The sequence below is a fragment of the Melanaphis sacchari genome, unplaced genomic scaffold (assembly GCF_002803265.2).
Source record: "Melanaphis sacchari strain LSU unplaced genomic scaffold, SCAv2.0 Contig8_pilon_pilon, whole genome shotgun sequence".
Classification (NCBI taxonomy): Eukaryota; Metazoa; Arthropoda; class Insecta; order Hemiptera; family Aphididae; genus Melanaphis; species Melanaphis sacchari.
Window position 1 is genome coordinate 2,163,848 of NW_020271635.1, and position 25,976 is coordinate 2,189,823.

The window sequence follows — 25,976 nt, forward strand, 5'->3', positions numbered from 1 at the left end:
TATGTAGGTTAGGTAGGTAATAAACTGTAATTTATAATAATATTATATCTATAGCAGGTGAACGGGTTCTGGCGGCAGACGTGTTGTACCTACTACGCAGGGGACCTACTATACACGCGTGTCACTTATGAATGGTAATAACCTTACCTGTGTAAGTACAGAATATCATACGATATGATCTCCCCGCGCTGGCACACATAATATTGTGACGTGAGCGCACACACACACATATATATATGTATATTATATTTTACTCCTACCGTCCGACTGAAAACAATGGTATCCTTATTTTATACATAATGTGTATACACAAACACTTTCGCCAGATCGTCTGTACCTACATATTATAGGAGCTGTTTCCATCTTGTACCCGTGTGGTCCGTCGACAGTTTTTCGTGACGACGCATATTATATTATTATCTCATACATTGTTTTGTTTTGTCATGTTACTTATACTTTGTAGAACTTTGGGAAGAGACTTAAATATTTCAATATTTAAATAGATAGACAATCGCATAAATTGGCATAATTATCATACTTATATTCGCCTATTGATATTCACTGCAACATGATAAATAGTAATTACATTAATTATTGTAATAATAATTAATATTAATGTTAATAATTGTATTAATACATTTAAATTAGACATATACACGATATATGGTAGTTAATAATAAGAAAACTATATTTTTCTATATTTTACACATTAACAGAAAACTATAAGCAATATGTTTTAGTTTTTAGTCTTTAAAATTAAAAATTAGACTTTATTCGCAAGGTGAAGCTGCAGGTCGGATTGCTAACGATAAGACTAGACTCCGTAAATAGACTAAAATAGAATTAAATTTATAAATAACTAGAAATTAACATAATGTTTTAGAGTTACAATTTACAAATTAATGATAACACTCGGCGAAAAAAATTTTAATTTTTGGAAGTATATAAATGGAATTCCATTATAAGATAATTTCTACATATGTGACACAATATATTGCATTGCTGTAAGTGATACAATTTAATTTTGTCTCATAGTTTATTTTCTTTAGTAAATACTTTTTTTCCGAGCTTTAGACTTAGTGTATAGATGTCTAATAAACTATAGTGTACCATAACTTTAGCTATCATAGAATCGAGTTAAGGTCATTTTTCGACTTTCTATGTCTTACCCAAATTTTAAGGAAACTGAAAATTGTGCCAAATTCTACTTATCCAATAATTCTTTCTAATTTTGAGAACTAAAAAAAATAATATATATATATATAATTATATAATGGTATAATATATAATATAAAACCAATATGTATTGAATCAGTATTTATTCCATTTATTTTCCCAATAAATATACAAATACACTCTATCCTGAGCCTTACTCACCAATATTCTGTTTCAATTTATAGATGTGCTAGTATCTTTGTAAGGTAATACTACATTCTGTTCAATTTAAGAAACATAGTCAGCACTTCAGCAGTGACTAACTTTCATTGAGCAGTGGTTAAACAACACCCATTTATTTATCCTTACCAAGTCAACCATCTATAAGCTTACCATGTATAATGAATCTGCACCCTTGCACAATAGTTAACTGCCCACTATATTTCTTAACTTGAACAGAGTATACTTCTTTGTATAGTTATATTTTTTATAGAAGTTTTTAAATTTGTCATTTGTTGTTATAAAGTAATTAAATTTAAACAAACTATAAAACAGGACCGGATTTAGAGGAGTGAAGCTCCTAATAATTTTTTTTACAAGTTAAGTTATTTTTTCTTTCAATAATTTTAATAATTTATTAACAGAAAAAATAATAAATAAAAAAACAAAATAAAATATCACCTGTCATTTAATTAAACAATCAAAATAATATAAACAGCCTGACAGCACGAATCAATAAAACAATTCTAAGAATTCTAAAGTTTGTTATTAACTGGAAGTTCAAATAACATTTTTATATAAATTTTTAAAGTAATTATAAAAAATTGATAATTTCTCAAATTTAATCTTACATATTATTTTATAACATAAGATTATTTAATTGATGGTTGTGACCTATGAGGGCTCTTCTAAAGTAGAATCACTGAGGCTATAGTTACCCACTTCTAAATCCGGCTCTTTTATAAAGTACACAATTTTTTTTAAAATATTTGTAAGAAAATTTATGTAAATATTACCAAATATTTTATAGGTAAAGCATTTATTTAATATTAAAACAATTGCAAACATAAAATATATTGGCTTACAAAAAAAAAAAAAAATGTGGAGAAATATACAAAATAATAAAATACTTAAAAATCACTTAATAACTTTTTTTATTATTTATCTACCATTTAATATTTAAAGGCTGATCATTCTTTTTAATTTCTCGATATGTTGTAAATAAGTGATCATTTTTGTTGTTTTCATTTAACCAATTTGAATATAAATATTTTACATTGTTACTTTCCATTGGATTGCTTTTAGGTAACTCATTATAAATATTCTCTAAAGCATTTATGAATTCTCTATTTGGCTTGAATTCCACTTGTTTCACTTGAGCTCCTCCATTTAAACAGCCTATTAAAATCAATCAAGTAGTTAAATATTATAAATACTAAACATTTTTTTATAAGATATTTTTTTATTATAATTTTGCCTTTTAAACACCAAGCAAAATATAAAAAGTTTATTTCATAGCTTTAAATCCTAAAAATATTTGTATATAAAATATGTATAAATGTTATTAAATAAATGATTAAAAGAATATATCTAACCTGAAGGACAAGCCATCACTTCAACATAATCATATGGACATCTTTTACTTTTTAATTTTTGGACAAGGTTTTGTATGTTTCTAAAACCATTAGCTATAGCAAATCGCAGAACAACTACTCCATCAATTTCTAATGTAGCTTCTTTCATATCAATATTCCTAAAACAGTTTTGTGTATTACTTATTCAGAAATTTATTAGAGTCATAAAAGTTTAATACAAACCGTAGAGGCTTAAATTCAACTTTGTCAATATTAATATTAAATAATTCCTTTGCTGCATTACAAAATATATGATGGGCATATCCTCCAGATCCAGAACCACTATTTGTAAACAAATTATAATTATCTTCTGTTAAGTTATTTATCACTGTATCAAAATTTACAGGAACTATGTCATCAAAAATAATGTCTTGTTTGACCAATAATGCATCCACTTCAACTAAAATGTACAATAAAATGTATTCAATATGTTCTATAATTCTATTTAAGATTCATACATACTAGAAGTAATTACACAGTCAACATCTTTAGTTTGACTGTCTACATCAAAAAATTGATCCCTTGATGCTTCTAACTTTTTGTCAAAACAAGGCATAACTGTTAAATGGTATATATCAGTTCTAGGTTTATTTTTCAAATTTGAAATAAAATCTTTTATAAATGAACCCATAATTTGTTGTGGGGATTTTACACGACTTATGTATGGTAGTATAAAATTTCCATGAGTTTTCTCTGCATAACACACCCAACCTAAAAACAAAATAATTAATATTGGAACATTAGTTGCTATACTCTGTCCAACGAGAGAACATGCCAGGCTTTGAAGTCGCAATTTGGAATTTAGTGAGATCACAATGTGTGATGTTACAGAGGATTCAATTTAACTGACCAGTTTTTAGTATTATCCAGCATTTTCTCTTGTGGGAGAGAGTATAGTTATGGTATTAGATTTAATTAAATTACCTGGACATGAGGATGCTAACATTGGTAATATTTTTTGAATTTTTGATGCTTTAGCTAATCTATATCTTTCTATAAATTCGTTCTGAGATTCTAATAATGCTAAGTCTTCAGCAAGTTTTATATCTAATACCAAGTCAGCGCCCAATTTCTTGAAATACCCTTAAATATCATAAATAAAAAAAATACAATACTAATAAGTACTTACTAATACATAGAGTATAGTACAAAGATTTGATAACTTTTCATTTTGTATAAAAACAATAAAATATTTATTAAGAGTTAGATATCTCACATTTATTTTATGATACAGTAAAACAACATTATACTTCGACTATATTTTGAAAACCTAATTAAATAGTTAGACAGATATATATTAATTTTTGATATTTATCATATAAATGTTAAAACAATTTACATCATAAATAAATCACTAAAATAAACAAAACCTTACCACATAATTTTGATGCAGCACATTCAACTGTAATATTTTTACTTATTGCAATTGATACACATGATTGTATAGAAATAGAAACAACTATGAATTTTTTATTATCGAGTACCTAGAATATGAGAAAAATGACTATGTATTATGAAAATATAATAATAAATATTTTTTATGAGCAGAAACTAATCTTACATTTTGTGCATCAAAAACACGCATCATTTCATCAGTACTTTGTTGTTGAACTAGAACAGTTTCTGCTGAAGTTATACAACCACTGCATGCTAGACAATCGGTTAATGAAATTTCAACCTGTTTTAATTTTTCGCTTTTACCATTCTGTGAAAATAAAATCATTTTATTGTTCAAATTTAAAGAAATCATACAGTAAATTACTCCAAAATTAATAGTTTAAGATGCCATTTTTTTTAAAAAAAATCGAATCAAAATTTTAAGTTAAATATTTTCAATATTAAATTAATACACATGTTCAAAGAAAGATTAATATTCTTTAAAGAATAATTTGCCAGATATTGATTTAAACTACTTTATTTTAAACCAGAAAATATTTAAAAATATTAATTATTATCAAAAGTTTCATAAAATTTAGTTTGATAACATAAAATTTTAGGTGATACTCCGATAAATGATAGCATAAATTTTCTCTACTGCGCATAGATCATCTAATAGTACTGGATATGGAGTAATCAAGTGCTGCTACTATACTATTTCAATGTCAATACACAATAAGATAAAATATCTTTTACCATTTTCTATTTTAGATAATATTTAAAACCACAATACAGATCTTTAGGACTACACTTAAGACTAACTACACATCTAAATTGAATTATCTGTTTAGTAAGAGAAAATACTGGTTTTGCACATATATACTGATGGCAGAGCAATCGCTACGGTCTAATTTCTGCTCCACATCAAGTGATATTAATTCATAGTTGAATAAACGCTAATTTTAATTCCCAGGTGCTTTTCACTAATAGTATGTTACATAATATAACCATATAGCTATGTAAACTTTGAAATAGTTTCATCAGGACTTGCTTTACGCTATTTGATAGTAAATTAAATGTATGTGATTATTATTTAAACAATTACTTTGGATTCTTGAACATAAGAACCATCATCTCCAATTTTGATTTTTGCTCCTGTTCCGAGTGATGATTTTTCAAATTTCACAGGTTTTATACACTCCTACAAAACGTTAGTAATCAGTATTAATGTTAAAAAAATAATATTAAGTAGTCACCTGGGACGGTGTGATAAAATCATCTAAATCTGTTAATTTTAAAGCGCCACTAAATCCCGAAGATATCATGGTGAATTTTGAAATTTTTTTAAATCCCGATCTGAATTCCAGAATCGTCTAAAATATAAATATTGCAGTAATAGCTATTTATTATTTAACAATTCTTAACTTCGTTGATAATGTCAAAATGTGATAACATTTTTATTCTGTGTTATGGCTATTGACGAAAAATAATAGTTGATAAACATATTGATAACATACATTTATTTAATAATTTACACAAGGTGGATATATCCACCTTGAATTTACATAAAAATAACTGGATCATATCAAAAATAATAACAAATTATATTTTACGTAATATATGTTTCTATGCCTAAATATCCAAATTTAAAAATGTAAATGATAATTAAATTAAGAAACAGACAATGTTATACTCTGTAAATTAAACTTAACTAATACGATTCAAGTGTATACATATTACCATTGAAATTGAACTAGATTTTAAACTGTTTTAAACATAACTGGGTACTAATTTTTTTTACAAATAATATGGATTATGTGAAGTTCTAATTCCTTAGATATCAACGTATCATATTCGAATTATAGATAATAGATAGGTAGTAGGTACACATGTCTAACATACTGTATACGCTATGAACTCAGTTTGGTCACAGAATATGAAAAGTTTGGTGAACTTACTGAACTTTAATTATATTATTATTTCATTATACTATGATGGTATTATTATTAGATAACTGAAGCGACTAAAAATCATTAGAGAAAAGTTTATATACTTTAGATATTTTTACCGAATACTACTATAGGTGTTAAATATATTAAATAAAATAGGCTATTATGTTGATATGTACATGAATATATGGTATGATACTCTGAAATCACAATTAATGAACGTCAGCTGCAGCTACCAAACAGTCGAAAACAATCATCTCCTACTCTGTTCACGTATTCCACTGGGATCCATAAACCTTTAAGTTTGGCTTCAGTAAACGGATCATTCGTCTGGACGTTTATGCCGTCGACACCTAATTCCAGTCTGAAACAAATCAGTATACACAGCCATTTTATAATACAATTGTCATTGTTATAATTTTTAATTTTATCATCATACGATTTATAAGCGAAACTCTATAGCATGAATAAAAACGCTCATAGAATAATATATTACTATTTACTATTTTTGACTCGCAGGACCCTAGTCCAGAAATATTTTTATTTGAGTATGCTTAATAGTCAATAATATATATTAACTTAGATTACAATACACAAATTCAAAATCTTTGATGAAAATATTAAATAGTCCAAGATCCGTATTACTTTTACTTAGCACTTGGCCGCCACGTCACCTAAAGGTCTACAAGACCTCCGGTCGGATTGCTATTCACAGCCAACACAACCCACCTGTAGGAGTGAAGAAACGTACGGCAAGGACTCGTGTCTTTGCGACCGCTATACGTGTAATCACCGACGATCGTGTGGCCAATAGTTGAACAGTGCACCCGAAGTTGATGACGTCGGCCAGTGACGAGCTGTAACAGGACTTTGGTCGCGGGATACGACATGTACACGCCACGCTCCAACACTATTAGCCGGGTGTGTGCGTCCCGAGGTTCGGTGCAACATTCTTCGTCCACGGTGCACATTTTATGATTTCCATTCGCTTCTCTAGCACAGTACCCTGTAAAAAAATTATTGGATATGTATTATCATGATATATTATATGATATCGAGATAGAAATTAAATCTCGTTACCGCGTTTTACTTTGGGTGATGACCCAAACTTTATAAACAGTATGCCTTTTTGGTCAGATACTTATTTATTTATTAGTTACTAAACTAATTCACATAAAATAATATTAGACAAATAATTAATATAGTTTTATGTTATAAGTTCGTCTCTTCTGAAAAACGTACACTTATCCTCACAATTATTCTTAATAAATAAAATTAAATGCCCCAATTCAAATGAATTGATTCAATCATTGTTAAATGCAAGGATGTATTTTCAAATAATGGTTTGAGTCTACATCATATTTTCTAATATGTATATAAAAAAAATATGCTTTTTTTTGCTAGAAAATTAGTTGCTCACTGATTACTCCTTAGTTCTCAAATTGGTCATTAGCAAAAATGGTAGGCAAGTACAGTACTGTTCTGGTGTACATACTCGTAGGTGATAGGTATCAAGTGGTATACTAAGAGGTGTGTTAAATTTGAACTCAATGACCTATCATTGTATATGAAAACAGATTCTGAGTGGAAACGATCTGCCTATATTACTAAACATATTTCATGTTTTGTTAAAAAATAGCTATGAGTTATTTATTTTACTTTTAGTATTGCAGTAGATAAGTAAGTTGATTTAATTATTTCCAAAAATATTGCATTTATTAATATTATTTACTATAATATATTTATATATATCATATATATTACCAATATTAACTTTTAAGTTGAAAAAAACATTACTGTAAATAGCATAAAATAGTGTAACTAAGTTATAAATATTTTAAAATTATTTTAGTCAATTTTTATATTATTATATCAGTGTTGCCTGTCCATGGACCCGTGGTTATTGGTTGTGCATATGATAATTATTGTCAGTTTAACTCTTCTTACAGATTAATATTCCTAATTAATTTTAAATGAATTAATTTATTCTATTTTATACATTTCTTTTTGTACTGTTTATTAATTATATAATTTTAAAAAGTAAAAATTAAGAGGAATAAAATTTGAGATTATATTAGTCATTTATCATTATAAAGTTTATTACCAATAGGGTTGATCAAATCCAAATGGTCTTTAGACACATGTCCTCTGACTAGCGCTATGTAATATTTTCGGGATATTCTTTTTTGCATTGCACCCGAAGCTTTGGCACACGCTTGTTTGTTTAGAGCAATACATAACACACCACTAGTCACAAAGTCTAACCTGTGTACAAAATAGAAACTATGTTCTAATTTGCTGTTTACTAAATGTGGATATTTCTTTCCAAGTAATACATCCAAGGACGGCCTCTGTAGAAATATAATAGTATATAATTAATTATAGTGATTCAATATACTTAACAACTTAACAATAACTACTCGATAAATCAATTTAGAGGCTTAATTATAAATTTTTAGACTTAAAAGCTTAAAATCATGGGAATTTTTTACATAAAAAATACTGAAACTGATCAAAAATAAATAAATAAAATATGTTTTGTTAAATTTTATTTCTGGTTTATCATTTATTATACATCTTAAAATATTGTGTATTTTTATAAATAGAAATAGGTACCATATAATATATTTCATCTATTACGGAAGAATACTATAAAATTAATTATTTAACAAATTTCTGAATATTTTAAAAGAATTATAAATAATAGTAGGTGATAATAGAATTCAATAATATTGAAAATAAGTTGAAATTATGGAGTTTGATTTATTATAAAAAGGGAGAGGCTGAAAGGAAATATTGATCCTTTTATATTATTTAGTAATATATTCTCTATTAGTTTATAACGTCAACCTAAACTATAAAAAATAAAAATCATACTACATCACAAAGTATTGCCAATATTCAAACATAATCTATGCTTGCTTCTCTAACTCTGAAAACTTTTACAAACATTTTTATAAATTTTTTTTATTTCCAACATTGTCAATAATAGTTTGAAATATTTCCTACTAAATTAGTATGTAATTAACAAAAAAAAAATTAAACCCTAAACCATGCATCTTTGAAATACTGTCTCTGGATTTTTCTAGTATACCATTACATCTAGATATATTTTTCCAACATACTATAAACTCTAACATATTTTATTACAATAAGTCTTTAGTCTATTACCTACGATTTAAAGGCTACCGCTCAACCACTGTATCGATTAAGTCTTTTTATATAATTACAACATATGTACTAGATAATATTATACTGACTGTTTTGTTATGATTGTTTGTAAATATGTCTTCAGGTTTGTTGACAATAATAAAATCGTTTGATTTGTACACGATTTCCAAGTCACTGTTGTTGGAATCACGTAAACCAAGTCTGATGACGACTAGGTTAATTAATGACATGAAATAATTAATTAAATGTTCAAATATCATTTTAACATGATATGAAAAAAATTTAAAACTTTTACGTTATAATTTATAAATTAAAATTACGATATCGAACATTATCAAACGATTAAATACAAACGTGAAACGTTTCTTATCATATCATAATTTACCTCCATAGTACAGATCAAATGTTTATTTTAAATTATTTTTAATCATCTTTCATAGATAATTTATCCAAGACTTAAGGCATAAAAGTCATAAAACCATGATTAATATTATGCACAGACCAAGGTCTAAGATAGAATGGATCGGAAATGATTAGTATGTACTAAATTTTAGAAACCTCGTACAGAAGTAAAAACAGCAAGTAGGTATGTATATAAATTATAAGCGACACTATTATAATGTTATTACCCTTTGAATTAATATCACAAATCAAAATAAAATTTTATGTATTTATATTCGACAATAAACTTTCTAGACTGAAAGTCAACTTTGTTGGTTAAAATAATGTGATTTAGACTTCTCTTAATTTTAGTAAAAGTTATTAGTTCAAAAACCTTGGATAAATAGGGAAGAATGGAAATGAGCCTGTTAGTAACATTGAAAACACCAGTAAGATACCTTATTTCAGATATTATAGAAAATACCCATGTATAAAATGCCTAAATAAGCGAAAGGTGGGTTACATTAGAGAAACGACAATTTATGTATAATATAAGGATCTAATGATACAGATCTAATATAATGTCCCTTTAGAAAACCCTCTCAAAAGTCAAAACTTTTCAATCTCGTCAATACTGGTCAACTGCCTAGGCGTTATTCGGCTGAACCAATTAATATCGAAATCGGGGTTTTTCGAAGGTCTCCTAGCACATTATGTTACATCCTTTCACCGTATTTAGTATTATCTCACGTGAAGTTAACGACAATATGCGTACTTTCAATAAAGTTGAATTGAAATCCTTATCTCTATCTTAGTAAGATTTCATTTTAATTTACAAAGTAAAGATTCTGTCATAGTAAAGCACGGTGCTCACATTGCTCTGAAATAAAAAAAAACAACTCTCTTTCGTATTCAATAGTCTCTGTTTCGGATCCTACCTAGATTTTATTGCAAGGGCAACTAAATTTCACCAGATCAAAATTTCCCAGAGTGGATCAAACAGAAGAACATTAAAAAAATTCATGGATGTAAAAAATATATCTTTTTTAGAAGCTGTCCTATTCAACAAAAATAATTATAAAAGAAAAGTTTAATATTTTTCATAGATCCCCGTTCATGATCCACCTATACCCAACGATTAGTTCGATGTCAATATTTCCATGATCATTTCTCACAATTCAATTGGTTATGATTCTTCATTTACAAATCTGCGTTACATCAATAATCAAATAAATTATCTGAAATAAAGAATAAACAAAAATATTACTTGGAGTTCGGGTTCTTCATCCTTCCCCGGTTTCACAAATGGTTACCCCTTCCACATCCAATGGTACCTTCTAAGCTTATGTCGAGTTCCAAAAAAACGGTGATTTCCGGGCTTCTCTAAGAAATTCCGCCGGGAAGAACTAACCTGGCGGAGGAATATTGGCATAATTTTTTGTCTAATACCTTATTTTGTCAATATATCAAATATACCGCACCTATCGTTTACGTTTCAGATATAAGTAACGTTCGTACCTATTTTAAAACGACCCCTATTAAATGTCTTCAATAATTTTGGGTTTTTAACCATGGAATTATCAACGGTTACCTCCATAGAGTAATTATTTTAAAATTATTTAAATCTCTTAAATCGTGACTAAAAGGTTTTATTAAAAAAACTGATTGGAAAGCACTACAGAAATTTAGGTAAAATAAGCCAAGTTAGTTTCAACTTTTCAGGGGAACTTTGTAATACATAAACATCATATAAAATAAACACAGTAACTCCGGCAATTATAGTACTATACTATCTAAATTCCAAAGTTGTACTATAAAATGATTAAAGGCTAAAGCCTGCCGGACACTCGGACATAAGGCTTATTTTACTGTATAGGGAGACGTGAGCTGTGAGCTGCTATGTTGGCATCATATGTTGCGTTGCCGGCTGGACTTTTAGATTTTATCATTTATCACTAATAAGTAAATAACTCATCAGTATACAGTGTTATCACAGTTATGAACATTATAATTTATTAGCGTTATTTTTTATATTATTATCTATGATCATTGATTATTACTTTATGGTTATGAGCATACGTGACAAGATTCTATTTTTTTTTTCTGATTGGTTGATGAACAAACTTACCAAGTTATCGAGTACGGAAAATAGCACATAAGCTATCACCGAAATTCAGGGCACGTTCACGGGTTCATGCAACATAGCCACGGTGATGTTATTTTCAATCACTGAAATCGACAGTGGCGATCACAGCAGCTACCCATACGAGAACCAACAGCAAAACAAGCGCCGTGCTTGAACACCAAATAACACTTATGTCTTATCTATACTTTACTCTTATCTATTATTGTATAAGCTGAGCCGCCGAGGTGACGGACGATAGTGCACGTTGTACAATACGTCTTTACATTTTTTTAGTATTACTCGACCAATATTCATTTATTTAACTATACAAAGTGTTGTCTTAGGATAGTGGACGCTAAATGAAAATCTAGTTGTAAATATTTACTTTTATTGTGATATTTCCATTAGTGTATAGGACTCGGGAGTGATTGCGTGAAAAGCTATAAAATGAAAAAATTAACTCAGTGGGTTGTCGGTGTAAATGTATTATCTATATTATGGTTAAGTTTACTTTTTAACCAGTATGATAGTAAAATTTCCAAGGAATACTTCGTAATCATACAATTTCTTCCAATTATTTTACTGATTTCTTTTGGAGTAAGTACAAATGATAATTTGAAAAATATCTACAATTACCATTGTAACATTAAATTGTGTTTAGGTGCTCTCATTGGCAATTATATTGTATCGAGTGGCTACTTTCAATGATTGCAAATCGGCTGCAGAGGAATTACAAGAGGTAACTTAAAATATTTAATAACTGTAATTGAAGTTCAATTATATGTTTTGATTTCACAGGAAATAAAAGAAGCAAGAACAGCCCTTCGACAAAAGGGATTTAAATTTGATTAATACTTATAAGTATATATATTTACTTGCAACAACGGAGATAACATTCCACATAAACAATGTTTATAGCTAAATGTAATTTTACATACATTATTTTAGTCTCTGAAATAAAAATGTATTTTTTGTAAATATGTGAACATACATTAAATATTAAATAATAAAAAAATAAATATTTTATATAAACTATAAATTATAACACATATTAAAATAGTTGTATTATAAGTAAGATGCACAATATACTACATATATTCATATAAATATTAAATTAACAGAATTATTTAAAAATTCCTTTATTTCCAAATTTCCTTGATAAATTATTTTGATATATTCTTTTTCAGTTATTAGTTATTATAAATATAATAATACAATCTTATTATCTTACACAAGTATACAATAGAATAAGAAACTAACTTAAAATGAAAGTAAATAATGTTGAGCATAACTATGGGAGGTATACCAAAGTGAATATTTGTTCTATAAACTATAAAGAGTATTATATGTACCCTGCCCGATTAAAGAAGAATTATATAGTATACTCAAGTTAAAATAAAAATACAAAAAAATGGTTATAACAACAAATTGGTCAACACTAATAAATTCTTGTTATTTACAAGAATTATATAAAATTAAACATTGGTTAAAATTATCGTTCATAGGCATTTAATGTTCTTGTACATAATTTATATTGTATATTTTAGTACTGTATTATTTTTAAGTATTTAAATTATAAAAAAAATAAAGTGAAACAATAAATGCATTAATTTTTAATTAAAAAAAACTTCTGAACATTTAAAGTCCTCTCTCTCCCTTAAGTTTTCACTAAAGTTTATAAATAATATGTTAATGTAAATAAGAAAAAATATTTATTTTTTTTAATATACTTTTTAATTATACCTAGCATCATTAACTGTAGCTGGTACGTTGACTTCTAAGCCATCCAACTTTTCTTCTAAAATTATTTGACATCCTAATCGAGATCTGAAACAAAATTATATACTAGCTATGATTAATATTAATTATACATTTAAGTTTGGTTAGGAATTAGTTTATTAATTTGATATGTCTCTGTAACACTAAAAATAATAAATTGACATTTTATAAACTTAATGAATTAAGTTTTAAGTTAAAATTAGATAATATGATTTCATTAACAATAATTATGTAGCATAATAGTTTTCTTATAAGCGATGATAACACAAATAATTAGTTAATTTAAAGTTTCAAAGCAAAAATATATATTTTAACAAAAAAGGTAAAAAATTAGGATTAATTTAGGTTGGTACCTAATCAATAAATTATAATAAATTTAGCATTTGCAGCTATAGTTTTATATATTACAGAAAGTTAATTTAAAAAAAGGAATCAGTGTATAGTGTTTTATTTATTTTAATTGACCAATGAAACATAGAATCTTACATTTATTGTTTAAAAATATGTTCTTAAACCAGGATTAAATTGTAAATTTAATTTTAAAACAATAAAACTTGTTAAATTCTTTGAGGGATTAATTATAAAATACTATAAATACAAAATATTATTATACCAGTCTATTAATTAAGTACAGTTATTAATAACAAAATAATAATTACATAATTGATTTTGGTAAAGATAAATAATTTAATGTTTTGACAAACACTAGTACGAAATAGAAATAATAGTTAATTAGTATTTATTAAAAATCAAAACTATTATAATAAAAGTTTAATAAAAATTTCTTACGTATCAGTTAAGTTATATGCTAAATCTAACATATCTAGTTCTTCGTCCGAGGGTTTATCAGGTAATGAATCATAATCCTTAGAATTTAAAATCACATGGCATGTAGAACATGTTAATGTACCTTCACATGCTCCTGAAAAATGAAGTTTAATATAACATATAAAAGCATACAGTAATAAATACTTATTTTATTAATTAAGGATCATACCATATCCATCAAAATCTAAGTTATTATTGATTATGACATCCAACAAAGAATCTCCTTTTTTGCCTTCAGCAGTAATTTTGTCGCCATTGGCTTTGTTAAAAATTACTTTAATACTAAAAATTAAAAATATATTCATAGTTACTAAGAAAGAAAATATTTTATATTTTGGTACATTGTTGAGATTGAATAAAGTTGCATTTTATCAAAAAATGAAGAAAAAGTATCATTCAATTTTAAATTAGTATACACAAAATATTACAAATAATAAGTTATTAAAAATAACTTTATATATAATAAAATCTAGTTATCAAATTGTTGTTTTAAAATGAAATGTAGTGAAGAACAAGTTATAACATATATTAAAGCTATCTACAGCAACAATTTTCTTAGTTGTGAACATTTTTTAACAAATAATATTATATAACGATTAATGAGATTTCAATAATTTTGAATTTTATTACATGTCCTAGCTAAATTAGAAAAACAAGTATTACTTGTTTAAATTCATAAAAATAACAAATTAGAACATTTTTTACTAGAATTAATATTAAAAGTTTATTAAGGTCTGTACTTACAGCTTTTCATTATTTACCGTACTCATGTGTTTTATATTATATATTCCGCTTCTTATACAACTTTTTGTGATAATATGTTTTAATAGATTTATTGACATACTTGATGGTATTTATATGAAAAAAACGTTTCATAAATAATAATTTATCATTTAACTTAAAATTTTTTTTTTTCTAAAATATCTATAAAACGATAAATATAAATCTAAAATAAGTAATTTGCCAAGAGTGATAAAATTAAATCATTTGACAAGTTAACTACAAGTCTACAATTCTTATAAGATGCAACTATAACATTTTACAACTTCCATATAACTATGACTTTTACCTAGTTAATAGGATATATAATATATATTAATATATTATATTATTATTATTATCATCAAGTGTTAGGTGTCAGGTGATAAGCATTAAACACGCGCCTATCAGCTTGATTTTTTAACTTCTACTCACGATATATCTTTAATCGTGTTTCTACTCATAGACCTTAGGATCTCGTATAAGACGTGTGGTATAAGGTCTATGCTTCTACTATTTATATATACCACGATTGTGATTATAATAAAAAATTGAATTTATATTCTGCACCGAGCATCCATTTAACACCAATAGAGTGCGTTGATTACCACCGAAATACCGTAGATAAGGCACTGTAGAGATGGGTATACCAAGCCGCCATTTTTCTCCTTTCAATTTTCTTATCAACTAGGTATCATAATTTATTCACATATTATTGTGTATATTATTTTTTTATGTACGTTTATAAAATGTGTTTAATTTATTATAATTTTAAATTTTCTTTAATTTCAATGGCCTAGCAACTCATTTATTATTAGGTATTATTTTAATTGTTTGTCAAATATATATTTTTTTATTATAATTTTTGTACCAGAACTATTTGTAAATATAGTTCAATTGCGGCTTTAATTAATATTAAATAGCTGAAGACAATATGGATATACCAGCAAATTTATCGAATTCATTAACCAAAGTAAGAACATTATTCAATGTATCACTCATTTTTATGTTCTTTTCAAAATTATATTTGTTTCTAACTGATAGTAAACAGTCCATTGGTCACTTCCTGAAGTTACTGTTATATTAGTAGTGTATTAGTGTAACATGTCTACCAAAAATTGTGGTTAACAAAATTTAGTATAAATTAGAAATAATAAAAATATAAACATTTTAAAAAGCAAAACATGTGTCTATAAAAATATATAAAATGCATTTTGCCGTAGTTATTAGAATCTTCTGACTAATTATTTATACTATTACTTTGTATTAATTTACTGTAATCAATATAAGATAATTTCATTTTAATTATGTACTACCAAATAGATAGCTTTATTTATATCATTTTAACTTTAAATTAATGTTAAATTATGTCATATTTTCAGCCCAAAGATCCACAATGTTTTGAAAAGCACTTAAAATCAGAAGAAGAAATTCAGCGTTTGACAGCACTGAAAAATACTCTTATTAATAGAAAACATTTATTTAATAAGCAGTTACTACAGTTACAATCAAATTCTGATTTAAAAGATACCAGTGAATATACTATAAGATTAGTGATCTAGGAAAAAAAACAAAGTATAAAAGTTAATATTTTTATTTTTTATTACAAATATAATGATTAATAATTATTGAATTCCTATTATTTTATTGTTTTGTAATTTTTTTTTTGTTAATCTTTTGTTATTGATTTTTGGTATACTTCTAAATCTATGACTGAATGGGAGACATTTTATTAAAATAATTAAGATAATTAAGAAATACATTTTTTTTTTTTACACTGGCTGTGCCATAAGTCATCTTTCTTTTTTTAGCAATACTTAAAGAACTTATACTGTACCCACGAATTGTAAAAAAATATTTAATTATTAAGAACTTTGTGTTGCAGTTTTTGGTGGTAGTACAAATTGGAATATTAATCTGTATTTCAGAAAATATCTTGTCTATTAAGAACTTTGTAGAATTATGCAAAATAAATGATCTATGTTCTCTATAAATTACTTCACAATTTAAAATTAATTCAATTATAGACAAGGAAGGATGTGCAAGACCTCCTTTATCCATAGATTCTGTAAAGTATTTCATTTCTAAATTTACACAAGATTCTTCGGAAGACATAACAACCAATGTATAACATGATTCACAACAATTCTTTTTTATATAATGTATTGCACTTCCACTTAAAAAATATAAATTGTTTAAATCTGATGAATCGAAATAAGATATTAGGGTATTGAAATTTTTAGTTTTGAATATTAAGTCTGAGAAATTTTTTTGGAAATTTGTAAGAGATAATTGATTTTGAGTATAATCTAAATTTTGGTTTTTTTTCTGAAAGAAATCTAATAAGAAATAATCACTATCATTTGCATAGTTGCTATGATCAATATCAGATAGATACTGTGAAACAGAAATCCCTTTTAAAGCTTGAAGACACTGATTGGAAGTTGGAGTTCTACCAGCTTTTAGACGAATATTAGAAAATATATTTTCAAGTGCATCTTGAGTAAAACGATGTCCCAGTACAAAGTCATAATTAAACTTTAGAAATAATGTTTCACATATATCAATGAAAGATAAAGTTGCCATAATAATACCAGTATTCAAAGGTTTCCAACCTTTATCAAATTGAGTCTCTTCAATGAGATTTATAATATTTTCTAAAAATGTATACTTTGTTTCTTTATTGTTTTTGGTGATACTGGTTTTTCGTACTTTACTGGATAACAAAGAAAACCATTCATGAAATGTGCGAATAAAATGTGCGGTACTTAATGCATCTTTATGCAACACATTATTTTTAACAGCTGTTTCTAAAGCCGATGCTGTCCTAATGGAAAAGAAATGAACAGCAGCAGAAACATTCATTTTTTGAAAATTGTCAGGAAATAAGAATTCTTGTTTCAAGTGGCACAGAAACCGTAACTCTTTTTTATTATCAGTTTCCCACTTCCATAATGTTTTAACATGTTCTCCGGTCACATATCGAGTAGGTAGGTTTAAGTTTTCACAGTATGATTCAGGTAGTATTATAGGTTTGTTTAACATTGAATTCTTCAAGTTTTTTAAAAGGTGGCAAACATCTGGTACTATAAAAATATTTGATTCATCAGATATGAAATAATTTTGCCTAACACCCTCTCGTTGAACTTTAACATCAAGTTTATTCCACAGATTACGATTTTCTGGACCCATATCAGACCCATACGAGATCACATGTAATCCAGCATTTTTACACGCAGACAAGCATTCATTAATAAATTGTTTCATAGCAAGTCCATCCACTGTGGTCCCTGTAATATGACATCCAATAACTTGCTTCCATTTTGATTTTATACCACGGATAACAGCCAATAAAAGTTTACTTCCTGTTTTCCCTTTTTCACTATCTCCAAGAGTACAATAACCACCAACTTCTGCAGTATTTTTATTATATGTAAGCTGTTTGCTGATTTCCATTGAATCCGTTGATAAAAAACAAAGTCTGTCAGAAAGATCCATTTCACTTACTTTAAATTGTAAGGTTTCAAAAATGTCATTGAAAACACCAAAAGACAATTTTAAATGACGGACACGATAAACGAGAGTGTTATAGCATGGTAAAGGGAAATTATTATTTCGAAGATAATTATAACCATGAATACCAAGTGCATATCTTAACTTTAGAGTTTTAACAATTGTATCTTTGCTCCATTTCCTAATAGGGTTCTCTAATGATTTCAGCTGTTCATCACTTACAAAACTTTGAATACTATCTAATAATTTTTGTTTATTTGACACTTCTTCTTTAAGTATTTTTATTTCAGCTTCTAATTCTTTAATTTTATTTTTATTTGATGAACACTGATTACACTGTGAAAATAAAATAAAAATATTGGTAATAATACTAATATCAAGCATTAATAGAATCCATAATATTAATTAGGGTATTTCTATATGGGGAGGTACTATGAAACAACTATTGATCCATTAAAAAAAAAAATACAAAATAAAATACTAAAAATTATTCTAAAAAAGATTTTATGTAACACACAAAATACTTATACAATGATATAAATGTACTACCAGTAAAAAATTATTTTACAAAGCTTCAGTAGTATATATAATTAAAAATAACATAACTTTTAAAACTAAACATAAACATAATACTCGACAAGTATCTATTATCAAAGTACCAACTATGCATAAAAAATTAACACAATCTATATACTTACATATGGGTCTAAAAATTTACAATATATTACCGTTAGAAATTAAACAAACAACTCTTTCAAGATTCTTAAAAAAAAAAAATTACACTTTGATTACTATTTTACTACAAGAACAAAATATAGACGACAGACTTACAATAAATCTATTGGATTATTGTATTATTTACTTGGTTAATTAATTTTATTAATTATTAATAAATTTAGTATTATAAATATTATGTATTATTTAACTAGACAATTTTTTTACACAATACTATTATAATATTATATTATATATATAAAGAAAAAATATGTACTTATTTATACTGATATTTTATTTATATGAAAATTTTTATTGGAAATTGTAATCTTTTAATTTTATATTTAATAATTATTGAATTTATATTTTTAATTTTGAACTCATGGGGCCTCACATGGACATGTTCAGTGGTGCACATCATCTTCTTAAATAAATAAATAAATATTATATTATGCTTAGTTAATAATAATTTGTCATTGAGGGTTGTAACTATTTAAATAACAAGAAACTAAATGTATTATATTAAATTATATTTATATTTGCATATGACATATTAAACTTATTTTTAAATAACATGAAAAGTGTTAAAATTAGTAAAATTAAACAAATAAATAGATATGATAATAATTAAGATAAATAGTCAACTAATTAAACAAGTAATAAGATGTATAAAATATAGGTTATAGTAGGTATAATAAATTATAATAGGTAACATTAATACTTATTACAATAGAAATCACAAATGTATATTGTTCTACAGCTGTTGGTCCCCAGGTGATGCCAGGTGCTAGCTAACTTAACCATAGCCAATAATGTTGTTGCATGTTTTTAGTTTATTTTTTCACTCCCTCTAGATGTAGGTTGTATGTTAGGATCCTATCAAATTTCAGACCTAGGTATTGGGATATTCTTACTATACTTACTGGTAATTCTTCTGAAATAGACTCACAGGGCTTACTATTGTTTTCTAATGCAGGAATATTCTCACTATTAAGTATACCATTAGAATCCTTTAAAATCAAAATTAATAATATTATTAAAACTAGACTGCTCTCAATTTTAGTCAATATAATTGATCAGCTAAATTATTTATAACAAAAACATTCTATTATAAATTTATATCTCATATTTTATGTTACTTACTTTATACTTGGATTGTCTGTTTGTGTCAAATCGTGGTGGAGGATTGGGAACATTAAATAATGTTGGAACAGCATTTGGTTTTAATTTCTTCCAACCATCAGCACGATTTTTTTCAAATTGACTTGGTTCAAAATGGATCTGTATTAATTAATTGACAATAATACTTAATAATCATAAAATAGAATTTAAAAATGAAAAATAAAAGTATTTTAAATGTAGTTTCTTACTTCACATAGTTGAGAACTTTTTGTAGGAACAAATTTATCTCTGCGAGTATTCAGTACCCATCTCTTCTGCCTCTCTTTATCTGTAGGATAATTAAACATCCGAAAATGTTTTTTGTCACTATTATGACAGTTGATTGCTGTACAGCCTCCCATATTATTATTTATTTTTTTTTTTTTTTTTTTTTTTTTTTTTTTTTTTTTTTTTTTTTTTTATTGATCTAAAACACATCGACAGCTAGGCCATTAGTACAAGAATTTTTTTGATTACATTGTTGGTATTTTAAGTATTTACATTTTTACATTAAATTAAATTATACAATTCAGTTTTTTTTAAAAATAAAATTAAGTTTATAATGTCCTGTGGATTTGGTCCAAGTGCTTGACAGATTTGTTCGGAGATGTGGAATTGGTTTCGATATTGGTTGTATTTGTGACATTCGGTGATGATGTGGTTGACGGTTAAAGGAACGCTGCATGAGTCGCATAGTGGAGGATCATCTTTACTCATCAAGTAGCTGTGTGTTAAGTGTGTGTGTCCAATTCGGAGGCGGTTTATTATGGTTTCTTCTTTTCTATTGAGGTCGGGATTTTTCCATAGGTTTATATTATTTTTTATTTTGTTGAGTTTTGTGTTAAGTTTTCGCCAGTGAGAGTACCATTTATTATTTGAGTGTAGGTTAATTTCGTTCTTTGCGTCTGAGAATGTGATGGAATTTATGGTTACAGTTGATGTAGAGACGATTGTATTGTGAGCTTCTTGGTCAGCCATTTCATTTCCGGGAATACCTATGTGTCCCGGAATCCATACAAAATGGATGTGTTTATTTTTTTTTTCTGCTAGGAAGGCTTCTTCTTGGATGAGCTTTGTGATATCAGGTTGGTTACGTGTATTTGTGATGGCGATTAAGTTGCTGAGTGAGTCGCTAAGTATTATAAATTTTGTTTGGTGGTTAGCATATTCTGTGTGGAGATATTTTACGGCTTTGTATATTGCCATCGCTTCTGCTGTGAATATAGATGCTTGAGGTGGAAGTTTGTATGTTATTTTTTGATTGTTTATTATCATTGCAAGCCCAACTCCATCGTTTGTTTTGGATGCATCAGTATATATGTGCACGCTGTTTGGATGCTCTTGTAGTATGTTTTTGAGCATGTTTTTATATATGAAAGGCATTGTGTTTTCTTTTTTAAATTCAGTAAGAGAGAGGTTAACATTGAATGTTGTGTTCCATGGGGGGAAATTATATGGTTTTCTTTCTAAAATATTGCTTATTTTTATGTTTTCTTTTTCGGCTTCTTGTATATATGTATTTATTACTTTGATGGCTGGGTTATTTATGTTTCTTTTAGTTCTGGCACAATATAGTAAAAGTAGTTTTTCTCTTCTAAGGTTAGGTGAAATTTCATTAGCAATGTTTCTAATACTCTCAATTGGGCTGGATTTGAATCCCCCGATTGATAATCTTATAGCAGTATTTAGTTTAGTTTGTATCATGTTTAAGTGGTTGGTTTTGGCATTTTTTAATAGTATAGAACCATAGTCTGTTTTGGATCGAATTAAAGCTTTATAAATCATTAAAAGAGATGAGCTGTCACCACCCCATGATGTGTGAGCAATTATTTTAATTATATTAAGTTTTTGAGATATTGAGTCGCGGATGTTTTTTAGATGGGGTAGCCAATTTAGTTTGGAGTCGAAAGTTATTCCTAGAATTTTAATTTTATTATGATGAGGTATAACTAGGTTATCTAATGTTATATTGAGAACTTTTATTTTTTTTTGTTTTGTAAAGATAATACTTTTTGATTTGAGGTTAGAGAATGAGAAGCCAGTTTTTTTCGACCAATCAGTTAGGCTGTTAGCACTTGTTTGTAGAAACTCTTGGACAGTTTTTAGGTTATTGCTTCTGCAAAATATGTTGAAGTCGTCAGCGAATAAATTAGATTTTACGGGGGCTTTTATTGTTTCAACTATGTCATTAATGGCCAAGAGAAAAAGTGTAACTGCCAGAGATGATCCTTGTGGAATACCGTTTTCTTGGCTGAACGTCTTTGATAAGGTATGAGATACTTTGACCTGGAATTGTCTTTCTTTTAGGAAGTTTGTAATATATTTAAACATGTTGCCATTTGTTAAAATTTTACTCAATAAAGTTAGTATTCTATGTCTCCATACAGAATCGTAAGCCTTTGTTATATCCAAACTGATCATTCCGAGTATTTGTTTATGTTCGAATGCATTTTCTATCTCGGTTTTTATTGTAATTAAGTTATCCATAGTTGATCTAGTGTGTCGAAAGCCACTTCGCTCTTTAGATAATATTTCGTTTTTTTCTAAAAACCACGTTAATCTTAGGTTTATGATCTTTTCCATAATTTTTGTCATTGTATTTAGGAGTGTAATAGGTCTATATCCTTCAGCAGAATGTTTATTTTTCCCAGGCTTAAGTATGGGTATTATTATTCCCTTTTTCCATTCTTTGGGTATAACACCTGAGTGCCATATTTTATTGTATATATCCAATAAGAATTGTTTTGCTGATTTACCAAGGTTTATAATAAAACAATAAGGGATGCCGTCAGGGCCGGGGCTTTTGCTCTGACATTTATTCAGTGCATTTTCCATTTCGCTTAGTGTTATACTGGAGTTCAGGTCAATTTGATCGCTGTTGTTAGGGTTTATCATAAAGATTATTGGTGAGTTTTCGGATGGTATTTTTATTCCATCTATAAATTCTTGTTTGTATATTTCGTTGCTATAATTAGCTTGGAAGTATGTTCCGATGTTTTCAGCGACGTCTTCTGGAGATGATGTTGTTCCTTGTGCGTCAGATATATGTATTTCTTGGTTACGGTTTAGACCTTTCAATGAATACATTTTGTTCCATATCTCGGATGAGTTAGTTTTGGAGTTTATGCTTGTTGTAAATTCTTTCCAAGAGTTTTTTTTGCTTTTTTTTATTAAAAATTTGGCTTGAGCACGAATTTTTTTTAGTTGAATGAAATTTTCTAAGGTTTTGTTTTTTTTATACGTGTTTAAGGCGTTCTTTTTATTGAATATAGCTCTTTTGATCTCGTCATTCCACCAGGGAACTTTGGGGTTTTTGTTATGATTTATACTGCTACCGATTGATATTTCTGCTGCTGAGGTAATTATGTCAGTTAATATTTTAACTGTGTTTTCGATATTAGGTAGATCATTGTGCTGTATTTTGGTAATTTCGTCTTCTATAATATCTCTGAATAATGTCCAGTTTGGAGTTTTTAAATTCCATCTACGGTTTTTATTCTTATTGGTATCTCCTATCCTGGTCATAAAGTTTGTGAGTATTGGGAGGTGGTCGCTGCTGTAAATATCAGGCAGCACTTTCCACTTGAGTCTTTGGGCTAGGGAGGGTGTGCACATAGTTAGGTCGATACAGGATAAAGTTCCATTGGCTAGGTTTATGTGGGTAGGAGACGTGTCATTTAGAATTACAATATTGTCGTTTTCTATTAGTTTTTCAATTATCTTGCCTCTATAGTCTGTTTTTTCCGATCCCCATATTGTACAATGTGCATTAAAGTCACCTAATATGATAAAAGGCTTAGGGAGTTGATTAGTTATATTTTCAATATCAGATAATTCGATTTTAGTTTGGTTAGGTAAATATAAATTGCATACATTTAAATTTATTTCATTGAGTTGTATCGAAATGGCAATAGCTTCAAGATGGGTATTTAAGTTTATTTGTTTGCTGGGAAAGAATGTCTTGACATAGATTGCTACCCCACCACTGGCTCTTAAACCATTGGTTCTATTTTTGGTGTAGCTTGTATAATTCCTTATTGTCTTATAGGTTTGGTCAGTAAAATTGGTTTCTTGTAAGCATATGAGATCAGGAGAATGCTCAGCTATTAATATTTTTAATTCATTTGTTTTTTTTTGAAAGCCGTTGAGGTTCCATTGTATTAATTTTGTGTTTTGTATGTGGTTTTTTTTCTTTTTGATTTACATTCATTAAGATTTAAGATTTAAGATTTAAAGGATTTTGATTATTATTTATTTGGATATGAGTTTTACATGTTTAATTCTAGAGGAGTTGATTGGAATAATAGATTAGATAATTTGGTAAGTTTAGTTTTTGTTGCTCGGTCATTTATCTTAGGTCTGACTATTTCGATAGTTTTTAACATTGAAGGTATGGCTACATTTGCTTCATCGCAGAGAGAATGTATGTTAATTGATTTGGTGGAGAAATTTTCTATTATATATTTGAATTGGGAGTAGGAGATATTGATTTCATGGTTTTCAGAAAATAGGTTTTGTACAGATTTAAGGTGATCCTCGGCTTTTGTAACAATATTTTCGAGCGAATTGCTTTTTTTTAGTTTTTTATTTAGATCTTGTGGTTTTTTCTTGTTTTTTTTTTTGATTCTAACAATTTATATTCTAAGTTTTTGTTCTGTTTAGGTTTCTCGGTGTTTAGCTGTGTATCTGGTTGTTCCGAAATTGTTGGTGATGTAGGGCAACTTGATGATGGGAGGGATCTTTTGATTTGTTCATTGGGTAAACTTATATTGGTCATTGATTGGCATAACATATTTGAGTTCAGTTACTGCTATATGCCCTGTCATTCGAGGAACACACTTTGTTCCAAATTCCAATTCCGAATTGGAGGGACTCAGATGACATACTTTTGGTCAGTGTTCAAAGATTTGTTAGCTAATCATATAATTGTAAACAAGGAGCTTTATTTCAATAAAGCAAGAAACATTACACTACAAAATAATTAACAAGAACCTAACTCAGAAAATAGAGAGGGTTAGAAGTAAACAAAGTTCAGGGAGAATACAGAATCAAGATTAGTGTCTAACATCATATGAGATATCTAAGGTGGCTGACTTCAATAATTAGGACACTGCATCTAGTTGAATTTTAAAGATTATAGTAATGAACTACATAATACTTGTTTGTAAAGAAAGATAGTTGAGACCAGAGACACCCCTCTATTACAAGTTAAATGTATATTATACTTAACCATTGTAAGCTCTGATCTGCTTATATATAGCTAAAGAAAAGTGGTTTATTTAGTTGTTATTTTCATTCAATTTCAAATGTTAGCTTCAATAGTTAAATGGCATATATCTATATTACTAATATCGTTGAAAGGATAGCTGTTATCATAAGTGACTTAAAGTGGTATGTGCCAACCTGTGTAATATTCAATTTTTATACTGC

At 27.3% G+C, this 25,976-nt stretch overlaps 4 protein-coding genes across 6 annotated transcripts; 1 reads left to right on the top strand and 3 right to left on the bottom strand.

Moving 5' to 3' along the window:
• Positions 1-21: 21 nt before the first annotated feature.
• On the bottom strand, positions 22-6,379 carry LOC112602642 (probable cytosolic Fe-S cluster assembly factor AGAP009023). Of its 2 annotated transcripts, XM_025350830.1 has the most exons (11): positions 6,295-6,379; positions 5,423-5,539; positions 5,272-5,367; positions 4,351-4,494; positions 4,165-4,273; positions 3,714-3,872; positions 3,252-3,500; positions 2,973-3,189; positions 2,751-2,908; positions 2,325-2,553; positions 1,211-1,238 (listed from the first exon to the last, which is right to left on the bottom strand). In XM_025350830.1, exons 2-11 carry the CDS (start codon positions 5,489-5,491, stop codon positions 1,226-1,228), a joined length of 1,443 nt encoding a protein of 480 aa, XP_025206615.1. In that variant the 5' UTR covers positions 5,492-5,539; positions 6,295-6,379; the 3' UTR covers positions 1,211-1,225. The 2 variants fall into 2 exon arrangements, with proteins under 2 accessions (XP_025206614.1, XP_025206615.1); XM_025350829.1 differs by lacking the exons at positions 1,211-1,238; positions 6,295-6,379 and adding an exon at positions 22-561 and having other exon boundaries at positions 5,423-5,607.
• On the bottom strand, positions 5,916-9,848 carry LOC112602643 (RNA pseudouridylate synthase domain-containing protein 1-like). The gene is made up of 4 exons (XM_025350831.1): positions 9,376-9,848; positions 8,220-8,466; positions 6,845-7,121; positions 5,916-6,479 (listed from the first exon to the last, which is right to left on the bottom strand). The coding sequence occupies exons 1-4, from the start codon at positions 9,544-9,546 to the stop codon at positions 6,338-6,340; spliced, it is 837 nt and encodes a 278-aa protein (XP_025206616.1). The 5' UTR covers positions 9,547-9,848; the 3' UTR covers positions 5,916-6,337.
• Positions 9,849-11,695: 1,847 nt separating this feature from the next.
• On the top strand, positions 11,696-12,681 carry LOC112602647 (dolichol-phosphate mannosyltransferase subunit 3). The gene is made up of 3 exons (XM_025350835.1): positions 11,696-12,389; positions 12,454-12,531; positions 12,591-12,681. The coding sequence occupies exons 1-3, from the start codon at positions 12,240-12,242 to the stop codon at positions 12,642-12,644; spliced, it is 282 nt and encodes a 93-aa protein (XP_025206620.1). The 5' UTR covers positions 11,696-12,239; the 3' UTR covers positions 12,645-12,681.
• LOC112602645 (adrenodoxin) lies at positions 12,630-15,283 on the bottom strand. Of its 2 annotated transcripts, XM_025350834.1 has the most exons (5): positions 15,144-15,283; positions 14,569-14,681; positions 14,361-14,493; positions 13,536-13,619; positions 12,630-12,743 (listed from the first exon to the last, which is right to left on the bottom strand). In XM_025350834.1, exons 1-5 carry the CDS (start codon positions 15,239-15,241, stop codon positions 12,737-12,739), a joined length of 435 nt encoding a protein of 144 aa, XP_025206619.1. In that variant the 5' UTR covers positions 15,242-15,283; the 3' UTR covers positions 12,630-12,736. The 2 variants fall into 2 exon arrangements, with proteins under 2 accessions (XP_025206619.1, XP_025206618.1); XM_025350833.1 differs by lacking the exon at positions 12,630-12,743 and having other exon boundaries at positions 12,946-13,619.
• Positions 15,284-25,976: the final 10,693 nt, after the last annotated feature.